Source organism: Stenella coeruleoalba (assembly GCF_951394435.1).
Source record: "Stenella coeruleoalba genome assembly, chromosome: 2".
Taxonomy (NCBI): Eukaryota; Metazoa; Chordata; class Mammalia; order Artiodactyla; family Delphinidae; genus Stenella; species Stenella coeruleoalba.
In genome coordinates this window covers 12,175,029-12,195,851 of record NC_137147.1, presented here as the reverse complement: position 1 = coordinate 12,195,851, position 20,823 = coordinate 12,175,029, and the positions used below count along the sequence as shown (strand labels likewise).

The 20,823-nt window shown below is 37.1% G+C and overlaps 1 protein-coding gene across 1 annotated transcript in view; it reads right to left on the bottom strand.

Moving 5' to 3' along the window:
- Positions 1-763: 763 nt before the first annotated feature.
- The window catches only part of CATSPERB (cation channel sperm associated auxiliary subunit beta), a gene marked incomplete at its 3' end in the record, with an annotated part of 166,814 nt that continues 146,754 nt past the window's right edge, over positions 764-20,823 (bottom strand). The window contains exons 21-27 of the mRNA XM_079912794.1: positions 19,357-19,554; positions 18,506-18,616; positions 15,101-15,211; positions 8,567-8,702; positions 7,100-7,200; positions 6,325-6,399; positions 764-931 (exon numbers count right to left, since the gene is read on the bottom strand). Coding sequence (XP_079768920.1) covers positions 764-931; positions 6,325-6,399; positions 7,100-7,200; positions 8,567-8,702; positions 15,101-15,211; positions 18,506-18,616; positions 19,357-19,554 — 900 coding nt within the window. The remainder of the gene's footprint in view (positions 932-6,324; positions 6,400-7,099; positions 7,201-8,566; positions 8,703-15,100; positions 15,212-18,505; positions 18,617-19,356; positions 19,555-20,823) is intronic.

Sequence of the window (20,823 nt, the reverse complement as noted above, 5' to 3'; positions counted from 1 at the left end):
CTCCCTATGTTGTCAAGAGCAGTCTGCAGCTCCTCCTGAGCTTTTCCAGGAGGGTGTCACTCTCTGATCTCCAAATGCAGTGGCCATCTTTTGACTACCTGGGGACAGGTGCTCTGAGAGTACACAGAGGTGAATCTTTTGGAATTCTACATGTTGCATGTAGTTTTGTAAATAAGAACCTCACCCAGACCCCGTGTTCGTCCAACCCCACGATGGGGCCACAATTCATTCTCTTTAGGTGCTACAGTCTGGTTTTGAAGTTGCCTCAAGAAACCCAAATGGTTTCATCTTTAATTTCCATGAGGCTCTGAAAGCACACATGGACAGGAGCCTCCTTTATCACCCAACCTTCCCTGGCAGGATTGCATTCTACTCATATTCCAATCTGAAAAGGGCAAGGCCCAGAATGGGCTCCAGTCAACAAAAGCTGAAAAATACAGAAAACCCGTTCCACACAGAGATGGTTATCATTTTGTATTTTTCTAAAAACCTCAAGGAAAATCCTCTATTATAAGTGTTGACATAAGAAATTTTCCATGTATTCAAAATAAGAGGATGGAATGGTAAACATGTTGACAAATAGCGATTTGAGTTAAAATGGTAATTCTATAGTATTTTAGTGAGTTTTTACATTAACATTTAAATATATTTTTTTCTAGGAGTTGTCTAATGAAACTAGGAAATAAAGAGAAAATTATGATTACCATTTGTTCACTATTCAGATTTTCAATCGATGAGCCAGCTAATTAGCAGTAATATTTGTTTAATTCACATTGTTTGTCCTAATCAATTTTTTGCATGTATCCCATGGGTGGATGTTACGTATTTGGAACATAAATGCTATAAAAATTAATCCCCCTAGCAGTACAGCTGTTGCGAGGGCAATAAGTGCGTGTCCTGGAAACGGCAGAGGGGCTTCGTCGACATAAATCTGCAACAGAAAAAGCAAAGTCTTTAAGCTTTTCTGAACCCAGTAATTCAAAACCCTGAGCTTGACATGATTCCCACAGTGGTGGAGACATTGTTACTCATTTAGCAACATTCTGTCCAGACTAATATAGATATTTAGCTTCCACAAAGCTTACAAACGGTCTCTTGACAATTTGACAGGTGGTGAATTTCCACATGATACATAGGGAATAGGAAATCGATTTATATCCTATTCCTTTATCCTATGTCTTTAGTGGCAGAGGTGGGCAGATAGAACACTTACACAGCAGGAAGTCGTTCTGTGTTCAGTTACAGAGGAACAGGCAAAGTGCTGCAGGAACATGGTTAGAAGTGCCTAACTGCTTAGAGTTATCAGGTAATGTGCTTCCTGAGCTGGATCTTGAAGAATAAGAGAAGGAGGAGAAGGTACATTCAAGGTAGAGGGAATAAGCATGGGCTCTTCCAAACTATCTTCTCTTTAGAAATCCTCTGTACAAGTGCTGACATTGGGAAATTTCTGTATATTCAAAATGTTTCCTCTGCCTGAATGGCTAATTAATAAAAACAAGTTCCTAGAGGGGAGACAGGATCGTTGACAGAGGCATAGAGTCGTCTTTTTCTCTGAGACTAGAGGCAAAGATGGGTGCCATAGACGTTACAAGTAGAAGTGGGGGCATGTGGAGAATAAGGTGGTTCAAGCTTATGTTTTCCCAGTGAAGTAGGAAGGAAGATCATGTTTGGAGGTAGAAGAAAGTAGAGATGAATGTGGCGGGAATGTGGGAAAATGCCAGGACAAGATAAAGGATTAAAAAGCTGCTTTAGGGTATAGATCAAGATAAAGGTATCTCCATCCTCCCAGTGACCTAAGGATGTATCTGTTTTTTAAGAAACAGTCCCATAAGCTATGAATTCTTTTATAATTTCTCTCACATTCATTCTTTCTCTTCCACTTTTGTTACCGCTATTGTGAGTTTTAATACCTCACTTTGTATAAATAGGCTCCCCTAACAGCTTTCCATGCTGTCAGTCCATGTTGACATAATAACATTGCCAGATTAATCTTCGTAAAACATCAGTCTGTCTATAAAAATTTTTTTTAAACAAAGAGAGATTGCTTCATTTGTGACGAGAAGAATCTTGACTATATAGAACCGGTACCAGAAATGGAGTATTGTAAGCAACAGAATTCAGAAGGTGGATCTGGCCAAGTGGTGTGGAAAGCAGTGAGAAACTGTGCTTTCCAATCTGGGAGATAATTATCTTCATGGTAATGGACCAGCTGGTTTAACCATGTCCTATTGTACTTGGAGGCTCAGACAATGTGCCCAATGCTACTGGAATTATTGGGGATTTGATAGACAAATATTACATATTGGATATGATATGCTACTTGTATTTTTCAATATGGTGCTACAAGATACCAAAAATCTTTCTTCTAAAGGTGGCCCATCAGAGGAGGTTGGATAATAAGCTTTGTAAGAATGATCTAGTCTGTGGTAAATGAGAGAGACAATTGTGCGCTTCATGTAATCTCAAAACCGAAATTTCTTTTCTATGCTAAAGTTAGGAAGAGCCAGAGGAAACCACCCACTGTAATCATAATCTACCTTTTCTCGGTTCTGCTTCCTCAGTGTTGGATAACTCCCTCCATAGTCCCAACAGTCCTTATGGCTGACAGTAGCTCCTGGGGCTGCAAACTTCCTTGTTCAATGTCATTAAGAAAGAGCAAGTCCGTGTCCCAGCACTTTGAGCAAAAGTCCTGTGATTCACTCTGACTGGGCAGGCGTAGATCATGTGCTCATCCCTGAACACCCCTTTTCAAGATGTTTAGTAGTTTCTCATTGTTGACAGGAATGTTCCAAAGTTCTCATCCAGACATTCAAGGTCTCCCACAATGGGACCCTAACCTACCCACTTTCTTATATATAACCTTACATTCCAGCCAAATGGATCTACTATTGAAGAGATTGCTTTATGACTTCCTACATCTGTGTCTTTGCTGCTGTTATTCTTTCCACCCAGAATGCCTTCCTTACCCATTTCTGCCTAAAACAAAATTTCAGTCACCTTATCAGAAAATACAAAAATTTCACTTGCTTAAGTCGTCTACTATATTTCTAAGAGTAGAAACCTCTATCACCTGTGAATCCTGTATTCTCCAGCTAAACTGCTATGTCTAAAGTTCTTGAAAACAGTTTTTTCTTTAAATGTTTCCCTCCCAATCTTCTATGACTATCTAAATATTCCATGCCATGTCTAAAGAAAAGGTGAACTCCAGAATCATAAAAGAGTATGTTCTAGACACAATGTCTTTTTATCATCAAAATACTTCAATTTGTGCTTCTTTAATGCAAAGAATTCACTTAACCAGAGTGCAATTATCAATACCAGGATATTAACTCTGAGACAACGCTATTATCTAATCTCCAGGTTTTACTCAAATTTTATCAATGATTCCAATAATGTCCTTTAGGATGAGAGAAAATCCAAGATCATGCTTTGCATTCCATTGTTTCAGGATACTTGTAAAAGTAGATTTCAGGAACCTTTGTCTTTTGCTATTGTTTCTTAATGATTCTCTTCCTTTATTAACTATGCAATCACTTCCTATTTTTCTTTTATTCATTGTTGTGGTTCTTCCTTCGTTCCTGAAGCTTTGTTTCTCTCTGTTGACACTTCTTTTTAGCCTGAAGAACTTCCTTAGGCATTTTTTCAGAGAAGTTCTGCCTACAGTGGATTATCTTATTTTTCCTTCATCGGAAATTGACCTTTATTTTCCCCTCATTCCTCAAGGATATTTTCACTAGCTATAGAGTTCTGGGTTGACAGTCCTTCTTCCCTACACTACAACTGTCCCCAGTACATTAAGGATGTTGTACAACTTTCTTCTTCTGTGGTTTCTGATGAGAAGTCAGCAGTCATTCAAATTGTTGTTCACTTACATGTAGTGTTTTTCTCTGGCTGCTTTCAAGATTTTCCTTTGTGTTTGATTTTTAGTAGTTTGATTATGATTTAGGCATTCAGGTGTAGTGTTTAGGCATGATTTTTTTTTTTTTTTTTCTCTGCGGCACGCGGGCCTCTCACTGCTGTGGCCTCTCCCATTGCGGAGCACAGGTTCCGGATGCGCAGGCTCAGCGGCCATGGCTCACGGGCCCAGCCGCTCCGCGGCACGTGGGATCCCCCCCCCGGACCGGGGCACGAACCCACGTCCCCTGCATCGGCAGGCGGACTCCCAACCACTGCGCCACCAGGGAAGCCCGAGGCATGATTTTTTTAAGTTCATCTTGTTTGGGATTCATTAAGCTTCGTGAATTTGTCAATTTTGTGTTCACCAAATTTAGGACATTTTCAGCCTTAATTTCTTCAGCTTTTCTTTCTGTTTTTTCCCTGTACCAATCTCTTTTTTCCTCTCCTTCATGGCCTCTGGTGACATAAGTGTTAGACCTTTTGATACTATCGCATAGATCCTTGAGGCTATTCTTTTTAAAATCTTTTTTCTTCAGGTTGAATTTTTACTGATTTATTTTCAAATTCACTGATTCTTTTCTCTGCAATACCCATTCTGCTATTGAGTCCATCCAGTGATTTTAAAATTTTAAATATCTGTACTTTTCAGTTCTAAAATTTCCATTGGGTTTTTTTTTTAAATAGCTTCTATTTCTCTGCTGAGAATTTCTTCCTTTCCCTTTCCCTTCATTTCAGAAGTGCTTGCCTTTTCCTAGAGCATGGTTATAATAGCTGGCTTAAAATACCTGTCTTGATAACTCCATTTGCTGTCATTTGCTGATTGTCTTTTCTTTCCCTGAATTGCTTATATTTTCTTAATTCTTGGTATACTGAGTAACTTTGGATTGTATCCTGGATATTTAAGATATTACGTTTAGAGACTTTGGGTCCTGTTAAAAATTCTCTGGGGCTTCCCTGGTGGCGCAGTGGTTGGGAGTCCGCCTGCCGATGCAGGGGACACGGGTTCGTGCCCCGGTCTGGGAAGATCCCACATGCCGCGGAGCGGCTGGGCCCGTGAGCCATGGCCGCTGGGCCTGCGCGTCCGGAACCTGTGCTTCGCGACGGGAGAGGCCACAACAGTGAGAGGCCCGCATACCACAAAAAAAAAAAAAAAAAAAAAAAAAAAAAAAATTCTCTGGAAAATGTTGAATCTTTTTTTGTTTCAGCAGTCAATCACACTGGTTGCATTCAGATCACAAGTAATGCCTTACTGTCTGTGGGTATGGCTCCAATGTCTGCTCAGTTTTCAAAAAAAGCCTTAGCTATGCTATCATGCCTTCCTGTCTCCTTTGCCACTTAGGGGAACTTAAGTGGGTGTTTATATTGTCGTTTTATTTTGAAGCCTTTGCTAAGCTTCTTTAGGTGTGTTCTACTCGTGTGCTGCTTGGTACTCGCGCTAGTACATATACACAATTAGGAATCTCCTCCTCCAGCTCTCTTCTCTTAGGGATTTCCCCCACACTCTCTACTCCTAGAGGCCCTTTTCCTTAGGCCCCTGGGAAGAAAGCTGGGATTCATTAGAGTTTTAGCCTTCTGTACTGCTGTGCTGTTCTATGAAACTGGGGCTGACCTTGGGACAAAGAGATGAGAAAAAAGAGAGAAAAGTAATGGGGATTTTCTCTCATGCTCCTCCTATGACAGATGCTTCTTTTCCTAGATCTAGTGGGATGGATTTTCTCTCAGGGTCTTAGATGTCTGCACTGCTGCCATGGCACCCATCACCGCAGTTGTGCAGATTCATTACTGAGGCAGGGCCAGGACAGAGAAAGGAAAAAAGAGAGAATAAGAGATTTTGTTTTTGATAATGTGGTACCAGTATTTGACAATGAATGAGCCATTAATCAATTTAATCAAATCCTTATTCCATCCCACCCGCCACAGGCAGCAGATATCATTACATGAATAAACAAAAATGAGTCATTGAACATCATAGGGTGATTTGGAGAGACTGACTTTGGTTTTCAATTCTTTTGGATCTTGACGGCTTTGGGAGTATTTAAGACTCTACCGTTACAATGCAAATAACCAAAGGGAGGATAATACTGGAAACTAAAGTGTTACAGACATAGGTCTCTGTGGGGAGTTGAGGGGGGGGGGTGTCAGAAAACCAAGCTAAATATGGAAGGTGGAGATGGAACAAAAACAAATACAGGCACTTATTAAAATTTTCCCAGCATTAATTGGTCCTGCAACCTATCAAGGGCTCTAACTTCATCACTGCTGATAATGTCACCACCAGTCTCCAGGATCCCCCATCTCCAGGCCTTGTCTATCATACAAATTCTCCCATTTTTTTCTCTTAAGTGTCTCCTGGATGGATGCCTGTCATATTATATCCCCAGCCATCACTCCCTTGGATACCACTGGATACCTGTGCCTTCACTATACCTGAAATTCTTCACCTAAGTTACAAAAAGAGACCCCTGGAACAACAGACACTCTGAAGTGAAAGAGCTCAGAGCCCTGTGGAAGAAACACACCAGGCATTAGCAACATTGACATGTATGTTCTTTTAAGTAAAAATATACACTGGGGCCACTTTCCCTACAGATTCTGCATAGAAAAATTCCAACCTCTTTTCTAAGGTTCTTGGGCATATACTTCATGTATCAAAATAAAAATGGAGGGAGAAGGACAAGAGTTAGAAACAGAGGGATTCGATAGCTGACACTTTTTTCTTTTTGAATGAAGAAACAGAAACATAAAATCCAACATGGCCTTGATGAGTACTTTGGGCTAATCCACATATTCATGGTTTTGAGACGTCCCCTAACTTTTATTGGCTTTCACAACAATCACCTAGATTATGTCAACTTGATGTGTTCTTAGGGGCAGCTGAACCCAGAAGACATGTGTCTGTACACGTCCAGGTGAAGAATACTGAGCCCATTTCCCCCTAACTTTTGGAAACACTTTTTCTGCTCCACCTTGATAATCTATTAGTCTTGCATTTTAGCTCAAAACATGGTAAGTTAATGTTAAATTCAACATTCAGATATCTTTAAATATTATAATAGCATCAAGGGAAATGGAGGGAAAATAAACTCCAAATAGTGATGCTATTTCCACCATTCATGGATACCTATCCTTTAAAACTAAAGACAAAGACATACAGGTTTTATCTAAACTCAAAACAGGAAAAATAAAAATGCTGTCAACTTACCTTTATACTTAGGTTGAGGCCTAAAGGATTATACACTGGAGCATGAAGAATCGATTCTAAGTAGTCTTTCATTTTTTTTACATTTTCTGGCACAGTGTGTTCTAAAATTACACAAAGTATATTTTAAGCACGTGTATGCTATTTTCTCATTCTATGTAAAGCTTCTTAAATACAGTAAGGTACAATGAAAGATTCCACTCCATAACATGGCTAAATTATACATAATTTTAGTTCTGTTTGACTCTGTGGAGAATATATTTAGGGGAAATTAGGCCTAGCATCTGACACTGCATCTTCTCAGGGGTATCCCTTTTCTCCCTTTTCTCCATACAGGATGTGAATATCATCATGGCTAATTTTAAGCGACGAATGGTTTAACAACCAGTATGCCATATGCTTGAATATTTAACAATCAGTGCTCAAAAAGAGCAGACTCCAGCACACCATAGAAAATGAGGATGTTAGTTAAAGCAAAATATTTACTAATTCTCTTTGCTCAGTTTTTCAATTCAAAAATGCATATGTTGGGCAGAGTAAGACTCTCACCGAATACCAAATGTCTGGATGCTTGATTACACTTGGAAATTTCATTTGACTCTATCTATTGATCTATCAATCTATCTACCTATTGATCTCCTTAAAAGTACGCATTCGTGAACAAACACAGATGTGCAACAAAGAAGTATATATTTGAGGTAAAATTGAATTGTGGTAGATTTTATTTTACTTATTTAGAAATACTTCTGCATCCTTTCAATTATTTTACCATAAAATATTTAAGAAACTTTTCTCATATAATTAGAAGATAGATCCTATAGATAATCTGGCAACACGTTTTATATCTCCTTCCATAACACTGCAAAAGCAATGAAAGGAGACACCAGACCAACGTGTAGCACAAATTCAATCATTTTTGCTGCTAATCTACATAATGGCTCTGAGTCCAGGTTACTGGAAGTGATGATGAAATAAGTGTGAGACACACAGACATAGAAAACAAACTTATGGTTACCAAAGGGGAAGCAGGTGGAGAGGGGATAAATTAGAAGGTGAGTATTAACATATACAGAGTACTATATATAAAATAGATAACCAACAAGGACCTACTGTATAGCACAGGGAACGCTACTCAATATTTTTTTTTCTACTCAATATTTTTTAACAACTTATAAGGGAAAAGAATCTGAAAAAGAATATATATATATATATATATATATGTATATATATATAACTGAATCACTGTGCTGTACACCTGAAATTAACATGATATTGTAAATTACCTATACTTCAAAAAAAAAAAAGTGTGAGATGATAGAAGCAGTGTGAACAGCAACATGACAAGTGATTCGACTTCTTTTCCAAAGAACTCTCAACTATCTTTTGTGTAAACAGTTTTGTAAACCACTTCTCTACATAATAACAACAGTACGCATAGCTGTAATAATTGTAGAAGAAAGCAAACCTTACTTAGGTTCCAGTTTTCCCTGTTATTCACTTCAGTCACAGTAACCAGGTATGGAGTTTCCACTGGGATATGTCCATCCTCACTGTAAATTTTCAAAGAAATTGGATATTGTGTAACTGGAAACTTAAAACGAGGAACCTAAAATGCAAATGCCAAGAATGAATGTAAATTTGGAAAATTCAATACTAACTCTTCATTTCCTGGTAAAGAATGAATAGATGTATTCCCAAGAATTTGTCTATTCTATATGAAATGTGCTTCTGAGGGTTTCTGCCTTCACAGAGCATTAAAAAAAAAAAAATCTGTCTTATAGTAGAATCGCTGTGAACTCCAAAAGTAGTGCACAAAGACTGTGGTAACAAAACTCCTGCCTTTCTGTCGGCCTTTTCTCACAGGAATTTGCTATTATAGTATCCACCCTTTTTCGGCCAACCCATATACCCTAAGATACTGCATGAATTAGGTCTTGCCCAAATCCCTTAACGACCCTCTCTCTGCCAGTCATCATCTTTTTTTTTTTTTGAATTTTATCTTATTTTATTTATTTTTTATACAGCAGGTTCTTATTAGTCATCCATTTTATACACATCAATGTATACATGTCAATCCCAATCTCCCAATTCATCCCACCATCACCACCCCCCCTCGCCACTTTCCCCGCTTGGTGTCCATACATTTGTTCTCTACATCTGTGTCTCAATTTCTGCCCTGCAAACTGGTTCATCTGTACCATTCTTCTAGGTTCCACATATATGCGTTAATATACGATATTTGTTTTTCTTTCTGACTTACTTCACTCTGTATGACAGTCTCTAGATCCATCCACATCTCTACAAATGACCCAATTTCATTCCTTTTTATGGCTGAGTATTATTCCATTGTATATATGTACCACACCTTCTTTATCGATTCATCTGTCAACGGGCATTTAGGTTGCTTCCATGTCCTGGCTATTGTATATAGTGCTGCAATGAACATTGGGGTGCATGTGTCGTTTTGAATTATGGTTTCCTCTGGGTATATGCCCAGTAGTGGGATTGCTGGGTCAATAAGGTAATTCTATTTTTAGTTTTTTAAGGAATCTCCATACTGTTCTCCAAAGTGGCTCTATCAATTTACATTCCCACCAACAGTGCAAGAGGGTTCCCTTTTCTCCACACCATCTCCATCATTTGTTGCTTGTAGATGTTCTGATGATGTCCATTCTAACTGGTGTGAGGTGATACCTCATTGTAGTTTTGGTTTGCATTTCTCTAATAATTAGTGATGTTGAGCAACTTTTCATGTGCTTCTTGGCCATCTGTATGTCTTCTTTGGAGAAATGTCTATTTAGGTCTTCTGCCCACTTTTGGACTGGGTTCTTTGTTTTTTTTAATATTGAGCTGCATGAGCTGTTTATATATTTTGGAGATTAATCCTTTGCCCGTTGATTCATTTGCAAATATTTTCTCCCATTCTGAGGGTTCTCTTTTCGTCTTGTTTATGGTTTCCTTTGCTGTGCAAAAGCTTTTAAGTTTCATTAGATCCCATTTGTTTATTTTTGTTTTTATTTCCATTATTCTATGAGGTGGATCAAAAAAGATCTTGCTGTGATTTATGTCAAAGAGTGTTCTTCCTATGCTTTCCTCTAAGAGTTTTATAGTGTCTGGTCTTACATTTAGGTCTCTAATCCATTTTGAATTTATTTTTGTGTATGGTGTTAGGGAGTGTTATAATTTCATTCTTTTACATGTAGCTGTCCAGTTTTCCCAGCACCACTTATTGAAGAGACTTTCTTTTCTCCATCGTATATCCTTACCTCCTTTGGCATAGATTAGTTGACCATAGGTGCGTGGGTTTATCTCTGGGCTTTCTATCTTGTTCCATTGATCTATATTTCTGTTTTTGTGCCAGTACCATATTGTCTTGAGTACTGTAGCTTTGTAGTATAGTCTGAAGTCAGGGAGTCTGATTCCTCCAGCTCTGCTTTTTTCCCTGAAGACTGCTTTGGCTATTCGGGGTCTTTTGTGTCTCCATACAAATTTTAAGGTTTTTTGTTCTAGTTCCATAAAAAAATACAAATTTTAAGATTTTTTTGTTCCAGCTCTATTGGTAATTTGATAGGGATTGCATTGAATCTATAGATTGCTTTGGGTAGTACAGTCATTTTCACAATATTGATTTTTCCAGTCCAAGAACATGGTATGTCTCTCCATCTGTTGGTATCATCTTTAATTTCTTTCATCAGTGTCTTATAGCTTTCTGCATACAGGTCTTTTGTATCCCCAGGTAGGTTTATTCCTAGGTATTTTATTATTTTTGTTGCAATGGTAAATGGGAGTGTTTCCTTAATTTCTCTTTCAGATTTTTCATCATTAGTATATAGGAATGCAAGAGATTTCTGTGCATTAATTTTGTATCCTTCAACTTTACCAAATTCATTGATTAGCTCTGGTAGTTTTCTGGTGGCATCTTTAGGATTCTCTATGTATAGTATCATGTCATCTGCAAACAGTGACAGTTTTACTTCTTCTTTTCCAGTTTGTATTCCTTTTATTTCTTTTTCTTCTCTGATTGCCATGGCTAGGACTTCTAAAACTATGTTGAATAATAGTGGTGAGAGTGGACATCCTTTTCCTGTTCCTAATCTAGAGGGAATGTTTTCAATTTTTCATCATTGAGAATGATGTTTGCTGTGGGTTTGTTGTATATGGCCTTTAGTATGTTGAGGTAGGTTCCCTCTATGCCCACTTTCTGGAGAGTTTTTTTTTTATCATAAATGGATATTGAATTTTGTCAAAAGCTTTTCTTGCATCTATTGAGATGATCATATGGGTTTTATTCTTCAATTTGTTGATATGGTGTATCACATTGATTGATTTGCGTATACTGTAGAATCCTTGCATCCCTGGAATAAATCCCACTTGATCATGGTTTATGATCCTTTCAGTGTGTTGTTGGATTCTGTTCGCTAGTATTTTGTTGAGGATTTTTGCATCTATATTCATCAGTGATATTGGTCTGTAATTTTCTTTTTTTGTAGTATCTTTGTCTGGTTTTGGTATCAAGGTGATGGTGGCCTCATAGAATGAGTTTAGGAGTGTTCCTTCCTCTGCTATATTTTGGAAGAGTTTGAGAAGGATGGGTGTAAGCTCTTCTCTAAGTGTTTGATAGAATTCACCTGTGAAACCATTTGGTCCTGGACTTTTGTTTGTTGGGAGATTTTTAATCACAGTTTCAATTTCATTACTTGTGACTGTTCTGTTCATATTTTCTATTTCTTCCAGGTTCAGTCTTGGAAGGTTATACGTTTCTAAGAATTTGTCCATTTCTTCCAGGTTGTCCATTTTATTGGCATAGAGTTGCTTGTAGTAGTCTCTTAAGGTGTTTTGTATTTCTGTGGTGCCTGTTGTAACTTCTTTTTCATTTCTAATTTTATTGATTTGAGTCCTCTCCCTCCCTTTCTTGATAAGTCTGGCTAATGGTTTATCAATTTTGTTTATCTTCTCAAAGAACCAGCTTTTAGTTTTATTGATCTTTGCTATTGTTTTCTTTGTTTCTATTTCATTTATTTCTGCTCTGATCTTTATGATTTATTTCCATCTGCTAACTTTGGGTTTTGTTTGTTCTTCTTTCTCTAGTTCCTTTAAGTGTAAGTTTAGATAGTTTATTTGAGATTTTTCTTGTTTCTTGAGGTAGGCTTGTATAGCTATAAACTTCCCTCTTAGAACTGCTTTTGCTGCATCCCATAGGTTTTGGAATGTCGTGTTATCATTGTTATTTGTCTCGAGGTATTTTTTGACTTCCTCTTTGATTTCTTCAGTAATCTCTTGATTATTTAGTAATGTATTGTTTAGCCTCAATGCATTTGTGTATTTTCCATATTTTTTCCCTGTAATTGATTTCCAACCTCATAGCATTGTGGTCAGAAAAGATGCTTGATATGACTTCAATTTTCTTAAATTTATTGAGGCTTGATTTATGACCCAAGATGTGATCTATCCTGGAGACTGTTCCATGCGCACTTGAGAAGAAAGTGTAACCTGCTCTTTTGGGATGGAATGTCCTATAAATATCGATTAAATCTATCTGGTCTATTATGTCATTAAAAGCTTGTGTTTCCTTAGTAATTTTCTGTTTGGATGATCTGTCCATTGGTGTAGGTGAGGTGTTAAAATCCCCCACTATTATTGTGTTACTGTTGATTTCCTCTTTTAGAGCTGTTAGCAGTTGCCTTATGTATTGAAGTGCTCCTATGTTGGGTACATACATATTTATAATTGTTATATCTTCTTCTTGGATTGATCCCTTGATCATTATGTAGTGTCCTTCCTTGTCTCTTGTAACATTCTTCATTTTAAAGTCTGTTTTATCAGATATGAGAATTGCTACTCCAGCTTTCTTTTGATTTCCATTTGCATGGAATACCTTTTTCCATCCCCTCACTTTCAGTCTGTATGTGTCCCTGGGTCTGAAGTGGGTCTCTTGTAGACACCATATAGATGGGTCTTGTTTTTGTATCCATTCAGCAAGCCCGTGTCTTTTGGTTGGAGCATTTAATCCATTCACGTTTAAGGTAATTATCAATATGTATGTTCCTATGACCATTTTCTTAATTGTTTTGGATTTGTTTTTGTAGGTCCTTTTCTTCTCTTGTGTTACCCACTTAGAGAAGTTCCTTTAGCATTTGTTGTAGAGCTGGTTTCGTGGTGCTGAATTCTCTTATCTTTTGCTTGTCTGTAAAGCTTTTGATTTCTCCATTGAATCTGAATGAAATCCTTGCCAAGTAGAGTAATCTTGGTTGTAGGTTCTTCCCTTTCATCACTTTAAGTATATCATGCCACTCCCTTCTGGCTTGTAGAGTTTCTGCTGAGAAATCAGCTGTTAACCTTATGGACGTTCCCTTGTATGTTATTTGTCGTGTTTCCCTTGCTGCTTTCAATAATTTTTCTTTGCCTTTAATTTTTGCCAATTTGATTACTATATGTCTCAGCATGTTTCTCCTTGGGTTTATCCTGTATGGGACTCACTGTGCTTCCTGGACTTGGGTGGCTATTTCCTTTCCCATGTTAGGGAATTTTTCTACTATAACCTCTTCAAATATTTTCTCGGGTCCTTTCTCTCTCTCTTCACCTTCTGGGACCCCTGTAATGCAAATATTGTTGTGTTTAATGTTGTCCTAGAGGTCTCTTAGGCTGTCGTCATTTCTTTTACATTCTTTTTTCTTTATTCTGTTCCACAGCAGTGAATTCCACCATTCTGTCTTCCAGGTCACTTATCCATTCTTCTGCCTCAGTTATTTTGCTATTGATTCCTTCTAGTGTATTTTTCATTTCAGTTATTGTATGTTCATCTCTGTTTGTTTGTTCTGTAATTCTTCTAGGTCTTTGTGAAACATTTCTTGCATCTTCTTGATCTTTGCCTCCATTCTTTTTCTGAGGTCCTGGATCATCTTCACTATCATTATTCTGAATTCTTTTTCTGGAAGGTTGCCTATCTCCACTTCATTCAGTTGTTTTTCTGGGGGTTTATTTCGTTCCTTCATGTGGTACATAGCTCTCTGTCTTTTCAACTTGTCTGTCTTTCTGTGAATGTGGTTTTTGTTCCACAGGCTGCAGTATTGTAGTTCTTCTTGCTTCTGCTGGCTGCCCTCCCAGTCATGATCTTTCAACCAAACTCATTAAACTCAGGCTCTGGAGTTCAAATCTAGCTCCATCACATATTAATGATGTGGTCTTTAGCAAATTACCAGGCTTCTCTGTGCCTCAAATGAAATGAGACAAGTAATGGAGAAGCCTTAGAGCAGTACATGGTAGACAGTAAATTCTCAAGAAATACTGGAATTCAACAAGGGTGGAGTTGTGGAGGTATACAATAGCAACCCTCATAGTTTATTGACTGCTGACTCTATGCCCAGTATTATAGTAAGCGATTTTATCCTTGTACAAAATCATTTAAAATAATGCTGTATACAGTCCAACAAGGCCTTTGAAATAGATCTACTCGAAAGTTATACCAAGTGCACAGGTAAGTCAGCTAATGCAGACACCAACATCAACTTGATACATGTTTGAATGTTTGGAGCCTAACAGAAGGAAGTATTTGACACAGAACCCATTCTCCTAACCAACATATTATACTGTCTTCTATTTTGTCACTAGTACCTTGAGCTTTCAGTTCTATATTCTCAGAACCTGATACATGTTTGATAGTCAATACTTTTTAAAATGAATCAATATTCACCATAACCTAGTGTAACGTTTGACAGGTTATACATTGTTTTCACATAGATAGAAGCATGTGTGTGTGTGTGTTATTTTATAAGAACCTGTGAAATGAACAAGGCAATGCAGATATTATTCTGTTCTACAGATGAGGTTAATTGCTGTGTCTGGGGACATTTAAATTCAAATATTTTTAGCTCTATGTCATATTTAATTCTATGTCATAATAAAACAGTATTTCTATGTCTTAGTTTTCATGTTTAACCAAAATGTGCATTTCAAAGTCTTATTAATATGAAAATACTGTCTTCAGGAAATTAAAGATTATCTTACCTTTTCTCTGCAATCTGAGAAAGCAACAGCATGTGAAAACTTCTGATCATTTGTGCAATTACATTCCTCCCGAGTAGACACATTTGCACACTGTTTGAATTTACCAGATTTCTGCAAATAGAATTAAAATAGGTTGATGTGCTTTTTTTGGTGGCAGGATTTATGCAAACTGAGTAAATGTGCAATAAATATTTGTTACCTGAATGAATAAAATCCCTGAGAAGTTAAAAAGGGAGAAAATCCATTAATAATAAGGTAAAAGCACAGTATTTCTGAATTTTGTCTATTTGCTTGGAATGAACCCAAGTATCACTCAGCTGCTTGCCAGTTTTCCTCAGGGCAGTTGATAGTCAACATGCATGGGACCCAGAAAGCCTGTGTATTTCTGAATGCAGTAATTAAGATGCCCACCTCCATCGCTGGCATGGAAACTGAGAACTAAAAGAACAGACTTGATATGATGGGCTGCTGACTATGGATACTCTCCAAACCTACCATTTTGTACGTATCTCTCCTCATAGCAGTTACTAAGGCTGTTTAAAATCTCCGCTATAACTATCCACTTGTCATTCATTTTTTCATTTGATCACTCTTGCTTGGTTTATTGGTTTTTATTTGTTTTTTTATTGGTTTATTCATTTTTTCAAAGAACTGGCTTTTGATTTTGATAATCAACTCTATTTCTAAAAACGTTATTCTTCCTTCTACTTCTTTTAAGATTACCATTCTCGTCCTCATTGCTTCTTTTTTCTTCTTTTTATTGAGATAACATTTACCATTTTTAAGTGTACAATGCAGTGGGTCTTAGTATACTCACAATGTTATTCAGTCATCACCACTATCTAATTTCAGAACTAATTTGCTGCTTAGTTAGGTTTATTCAGCTCTTCCAATCTTTTGAACTGTTTCATGATTACATTTTAAATTTCTGACTTCTTTTTTTGTGTGTGATGTCTGTCTCCAATTTTTTTTTCATGGTTGCAATATGACCTAAACTGTTCTGAAATAATTATTTTGCTTATTCTAAAGTTTGCTTGTATTTATGATACTGTTTTCCAAGGCATGAGTTTTTTAGTTGTTTAGATTTATGCTTCTTTTTTATTGTGGAAGTTTTCTTCAAATATTTGTTGTTTTACAGTTGTCTGCTTATCCTTGGAGAGTCTAACTGCCAACTCTGTATGTGGAATGACATCACACATGATTGTCTAGTAAGGGGATGATGTCAGCATAACAAGAAGTCACAGTGTTGGTTCAGATGTACTTTTTTCCCAGCTGTTATATTTTGAGGTGATCAGAGGCAGAATTACATAAATTTTGAGTAGTCTGCTCCACTAGATGATGCTATTTAATTTGTATAACTTTTAAAGCTTATTCTCCCCCATTAAAGATCCACGAAGATGTCATGTTTATCTTGTTCACTGTTGTCTCCCCAGAGAATATCTGTTTGTACAGTTTCTGATAACTCTGGAAATGCTGAAATTCACATTTGTTGAATGTATAAAAGGTGCCCCCCCCAAACCTGTTATTTACTTATGTGTAAATTAGATACATTTCCTATTCAACTCCCAAGAAAATCCAGAAGAAAAAAAAATCCAAACGAAGGATTTCCATGTAAATATATTAAACTCATATTTCAATAGATGAGGCTTGCATCTAGTGATGTATCAGACTTTATCTTTGGAAGAAACTGCAATTGAAGAATTCAATATTTGAGTTGCTCATTGCCTGGAGCAGAGCTGCTTACCTTGAAATCCAAGATTCAACAAGAAGTCAACCTTGTGTGTGTGTGAGTGTGTGTGTGTGTGTGTGTGTGTGTGTGTGTAATCATATGTGTATAAATGTGTATTATTCATTTGTTGAACAATTTTTAAGCACTCCCTATGTCAGGCACTTTTCTGGGTACTAAAGATATTGTAGAGAATAGAATAGATTTTTAAAAAAACCCAACAATAACCCTGCTTTATGTAGCTTACCTTTTAATGAAATACAATAAATAAATGGGTAAAATATGTAAAATTGTAAAAGTGCAGTGAAGAAAAATAAGGCAGGGAAGGGGGACAGGAGTGGGCATCAGTGGAGGTGGAGGTTACAATCCTAAATAGAGTGGCCAAGGAAGGTCTCACAATGATGGTGACATTTAAGCAAAAATCTGAAGATGGTGATGGAATGCGCTATGTGATATCTGGCAGAAGTACATTCCAGACAGAGGAAAGTTTTGAAACTTAAAGACCCTGAGGTGGAAATATGTCTGGTATACTTGAAGAACAGCAAGGAGGCCAATGTGTGCAGAACAGAGTGACCTGAGGGAAATCAGGTCAGATGTGAAGCTAAGGCTGAACCACAGAGGACCTTATAAACCATTGTAAGAATTTGGCTTTTACTCTGAAAGAGATGGGAAGATGATGAAGAATTTTGAACAAAAGAAACAACGATTTTCTGTCTTTGCGTGTGTGTGTATGTTCCTGAATGGATATGAATGTCTGCTTGTCCATATGTATATGCAGTTAGGTGTGTTTTTCTCAAGAGAGATATTACAGGTATCTGTGATGTTTCCTTGGGAAGCCACCCCATGATGTACTTTTCCTTTTTAAAAGAAGTATTTATTTATTTTGGCTGGACCAGGTCTTTACTGCAGCACGCGGGATCTTTAGTTACATATGCCTGCGGGCTTCTTAGTTGTGACCTGCACGCAGGACCTAGTTCCCCTGATCAGGGATAAAACCCAGGCCCCCTGCATTGGGAGCTCGGAGTCTTACCCACTGGACCACCAAGGAAGTCCTGAAGTATTCTTCTTTTGAGCCTAGTGGTTTCTCTCTGTTCTACCTTGCTCTCCCTGACTCCAGAGAGGCAGAGTGCTGCTGGGGTTTGGTTATTTTCTAGGCGGATCCTCGGCAGGAGTTCAAATGAGTCTATGTTGGAGCAAACACTCTTCTCTCTTTTTGGACATCATTCCTTTCACAGAGCTGTGAGATGGGTCTGAGGCCCCTTTCATTTAAAAAACAATGTTCTCACTCTATCTATGCTCTTTGAAATTCAAATGGGAGCTAGGGAGAGGTCAAGGGGAAAGAGTCCATTTAGACTTCTTGGTTCCAAAACTGTATCCAGGAGTAGCAGTAAGAGAAGAAAAGGCTACAGCAGTAGGAGGAGGAACAGGGATAGCAGTAGTAGTAGTAGTAGTAGTAGTAGTAGTAGTAGTAGTAGTAGTAGTAGTAGTAATGAGGGAGGAGGAGAGGGAAGGGGAGGGGGAGAGGGAGGGGGAGAAGTAGTAGTGATGTTATCAGGGCAGATTATGCTTAATGCACCTTCTCATTTAATCTCCACAGCTAGGTCTGTCCATGTGTAATTTTACTGAATGATTTCTTGAATTCAAATGAATACTAGTATATTTGCAGAAAAAATATTTACCTTTGACTTGTGAAATAGGTTTCTTGGTATGGGTTTGCTAGGATCCGCATGATAAAAATTATCTGTAAGTGGAATAGCTATTCCCATATTAGAGGGAGGCCTGTAGTTTATCTGAAAATGATTAAACAAAGTTAGTGTAAAATTCATTATTATTTACTAAGTCTTTCACTTAAAAATCTTGATTTTCCAGAAAAGCTTTCAAAACAAATATTTCACTTTCAGCTCCTGGTATTTAAGTAAATTTCTCTTTCCCCAGCACTCCCTCAACCCATGGTAATACAACTTGGACCTTGTAAATAAGTGAAAAATGTTTTAGAACCTAAAGTAGCTGTCATAAAGTCAATGCAATAAAGTTTAAACACCTTATAAAGAGGCTTAGTGACATATTTAGTAAATAATTCTTCAAGTTTGGTTATTTTTTTTGTCACAAAGAAAATGATAAGTAATAAGTTAACAAAGATATTTTAAAAAGAGTCACAGAGTCTGACAAGGCAAAAATTAAAATTGTTATTATATTGAAATGGGACCTGTAAGATATATCAGCTCAGGATGAGAATGAGTCAACTTAAGGGCAAATAACTGTATATATTGTTAAAGCCCAAGATTATGCCACCATAATATAGCATAAAATGTGATATTAATAATGATAAGACTAAGTTACCAAGAAAAATCATTATTTCAGAAAGTTTTCACATTTTAGTCATCGTATCCTCAAAATGACATGAGGATTGAAAAATAACTGGAGTGTTTTGAGCATTTCAGGAAAGAAATGCTAAGACTGAATGGCCAGCCGATCATACAAAAGTAATCTATCACTGGTACCCTTCAAACAATCTGCTTAGGTTTCTTACTGGCAAAACTTTGATCATATTAAAACCCTGACTGTCCATGTGAACTCCACTCATCCAGTCTTCCAATGGGATAATTTCACTAGGAATGTGATGCATAGACTTGAGATAACTACAGCTGCTTTTCAACATTGGCACGAATGTTGTAACAAGACACTCAGTCGATGCTCCCCACACAATAAACGCCAGTGAAGTTGAACCCTGGAAATATCCAAATAAATGAAGGTTATTTAAAGTAACTGTTATCGGCTGAACTGTGTCTACTCCATATGTTGAAGTCCTAACCTCCAGTATCTCAGAATGTGATTGTATTTGGAGATAAGGCCTTTAAAGAGGCAATTAAGTTAAGATGAGATCATTAGGGTAGGCTCTAATCCAATATGATGAGTGTCATATAACAACAGGAAATTTGAAAACAGACACACACAGAGGGAAGACCATGTGAAGACACAGGGAGAAGACAGCCATCTGCAGACCAAGGAGGGAGGCCTTAGAAGAAACCAACCCTGCCAATGCCTTGATCTTGGCTTCTAGCCTCTGGAACTGTGAGAAAATAAATTTCTGTTGTTTAAGCCACTCAGTCCATAGTATTTTGTTATGGAAGCCCTGGCAAACTAGCACAGTACCCAAGTAAAGAATACAGAAAATGAAAATGAAAAGAAATAGAAAAAGAATGATAATAGAAAACAGAAATAGAATCATAAGTTTGATCATAACGATCTGTTTGAGGATAAATCTTAACAGAAGACATATTCTTTTCCAGGAAGAAATACATTCCAATCTAATTGCCTGTGGGTGACATTTGGAAATGAGCAAGGATCAAGTGTTTATTATTAAATAAACACTATTATTGGATGCAGTTGGATGTAAATCCAACTTAGAATGGCAAGGCTTCCCTCATTCATTGATGAGCATTGACATTTGCTTGGATAATATGAGTAAAATAACTTCCATTGGTATACATTTTGAAAAGAAGATACTCACTTAGCAACCACTGTATTTCACAAAGATATGTTTTTAGTAGAAATTTATGTACAAAAACCATATTTGAACCTTGCATGATATTAAATATTCAACAAAATTTGATAAATTCTGTTTGAAATTTTTAAGTACTTCTTGAAATTAAAAAATGTAGAAATACTAATAATTTTACTGATATAGTAGGCTCTAGTAGTTTTGCCTCCATCTCTATACTCTGTAAGCCATTAAAAATAATCTATTTTTAATGAATTTTTGCGAAAACACATTGAACCAGAATCTAAGCAGGGTTCTATTATTAAAGGAAATTTGGGGTGGGTGGCACTAGTTCAATAAGAAATAAGGAAGTAAACAGAAAAATCTAGAATACTGGAGATTCTACAACATAACTGACTCAATTGCTACAATTCAATGGCAGGGGAAGAAAATGGAGTCATACCTACCTTAAACTAAAAGAAACTTAAGAGATTAATAAATAACCACATACTGTGT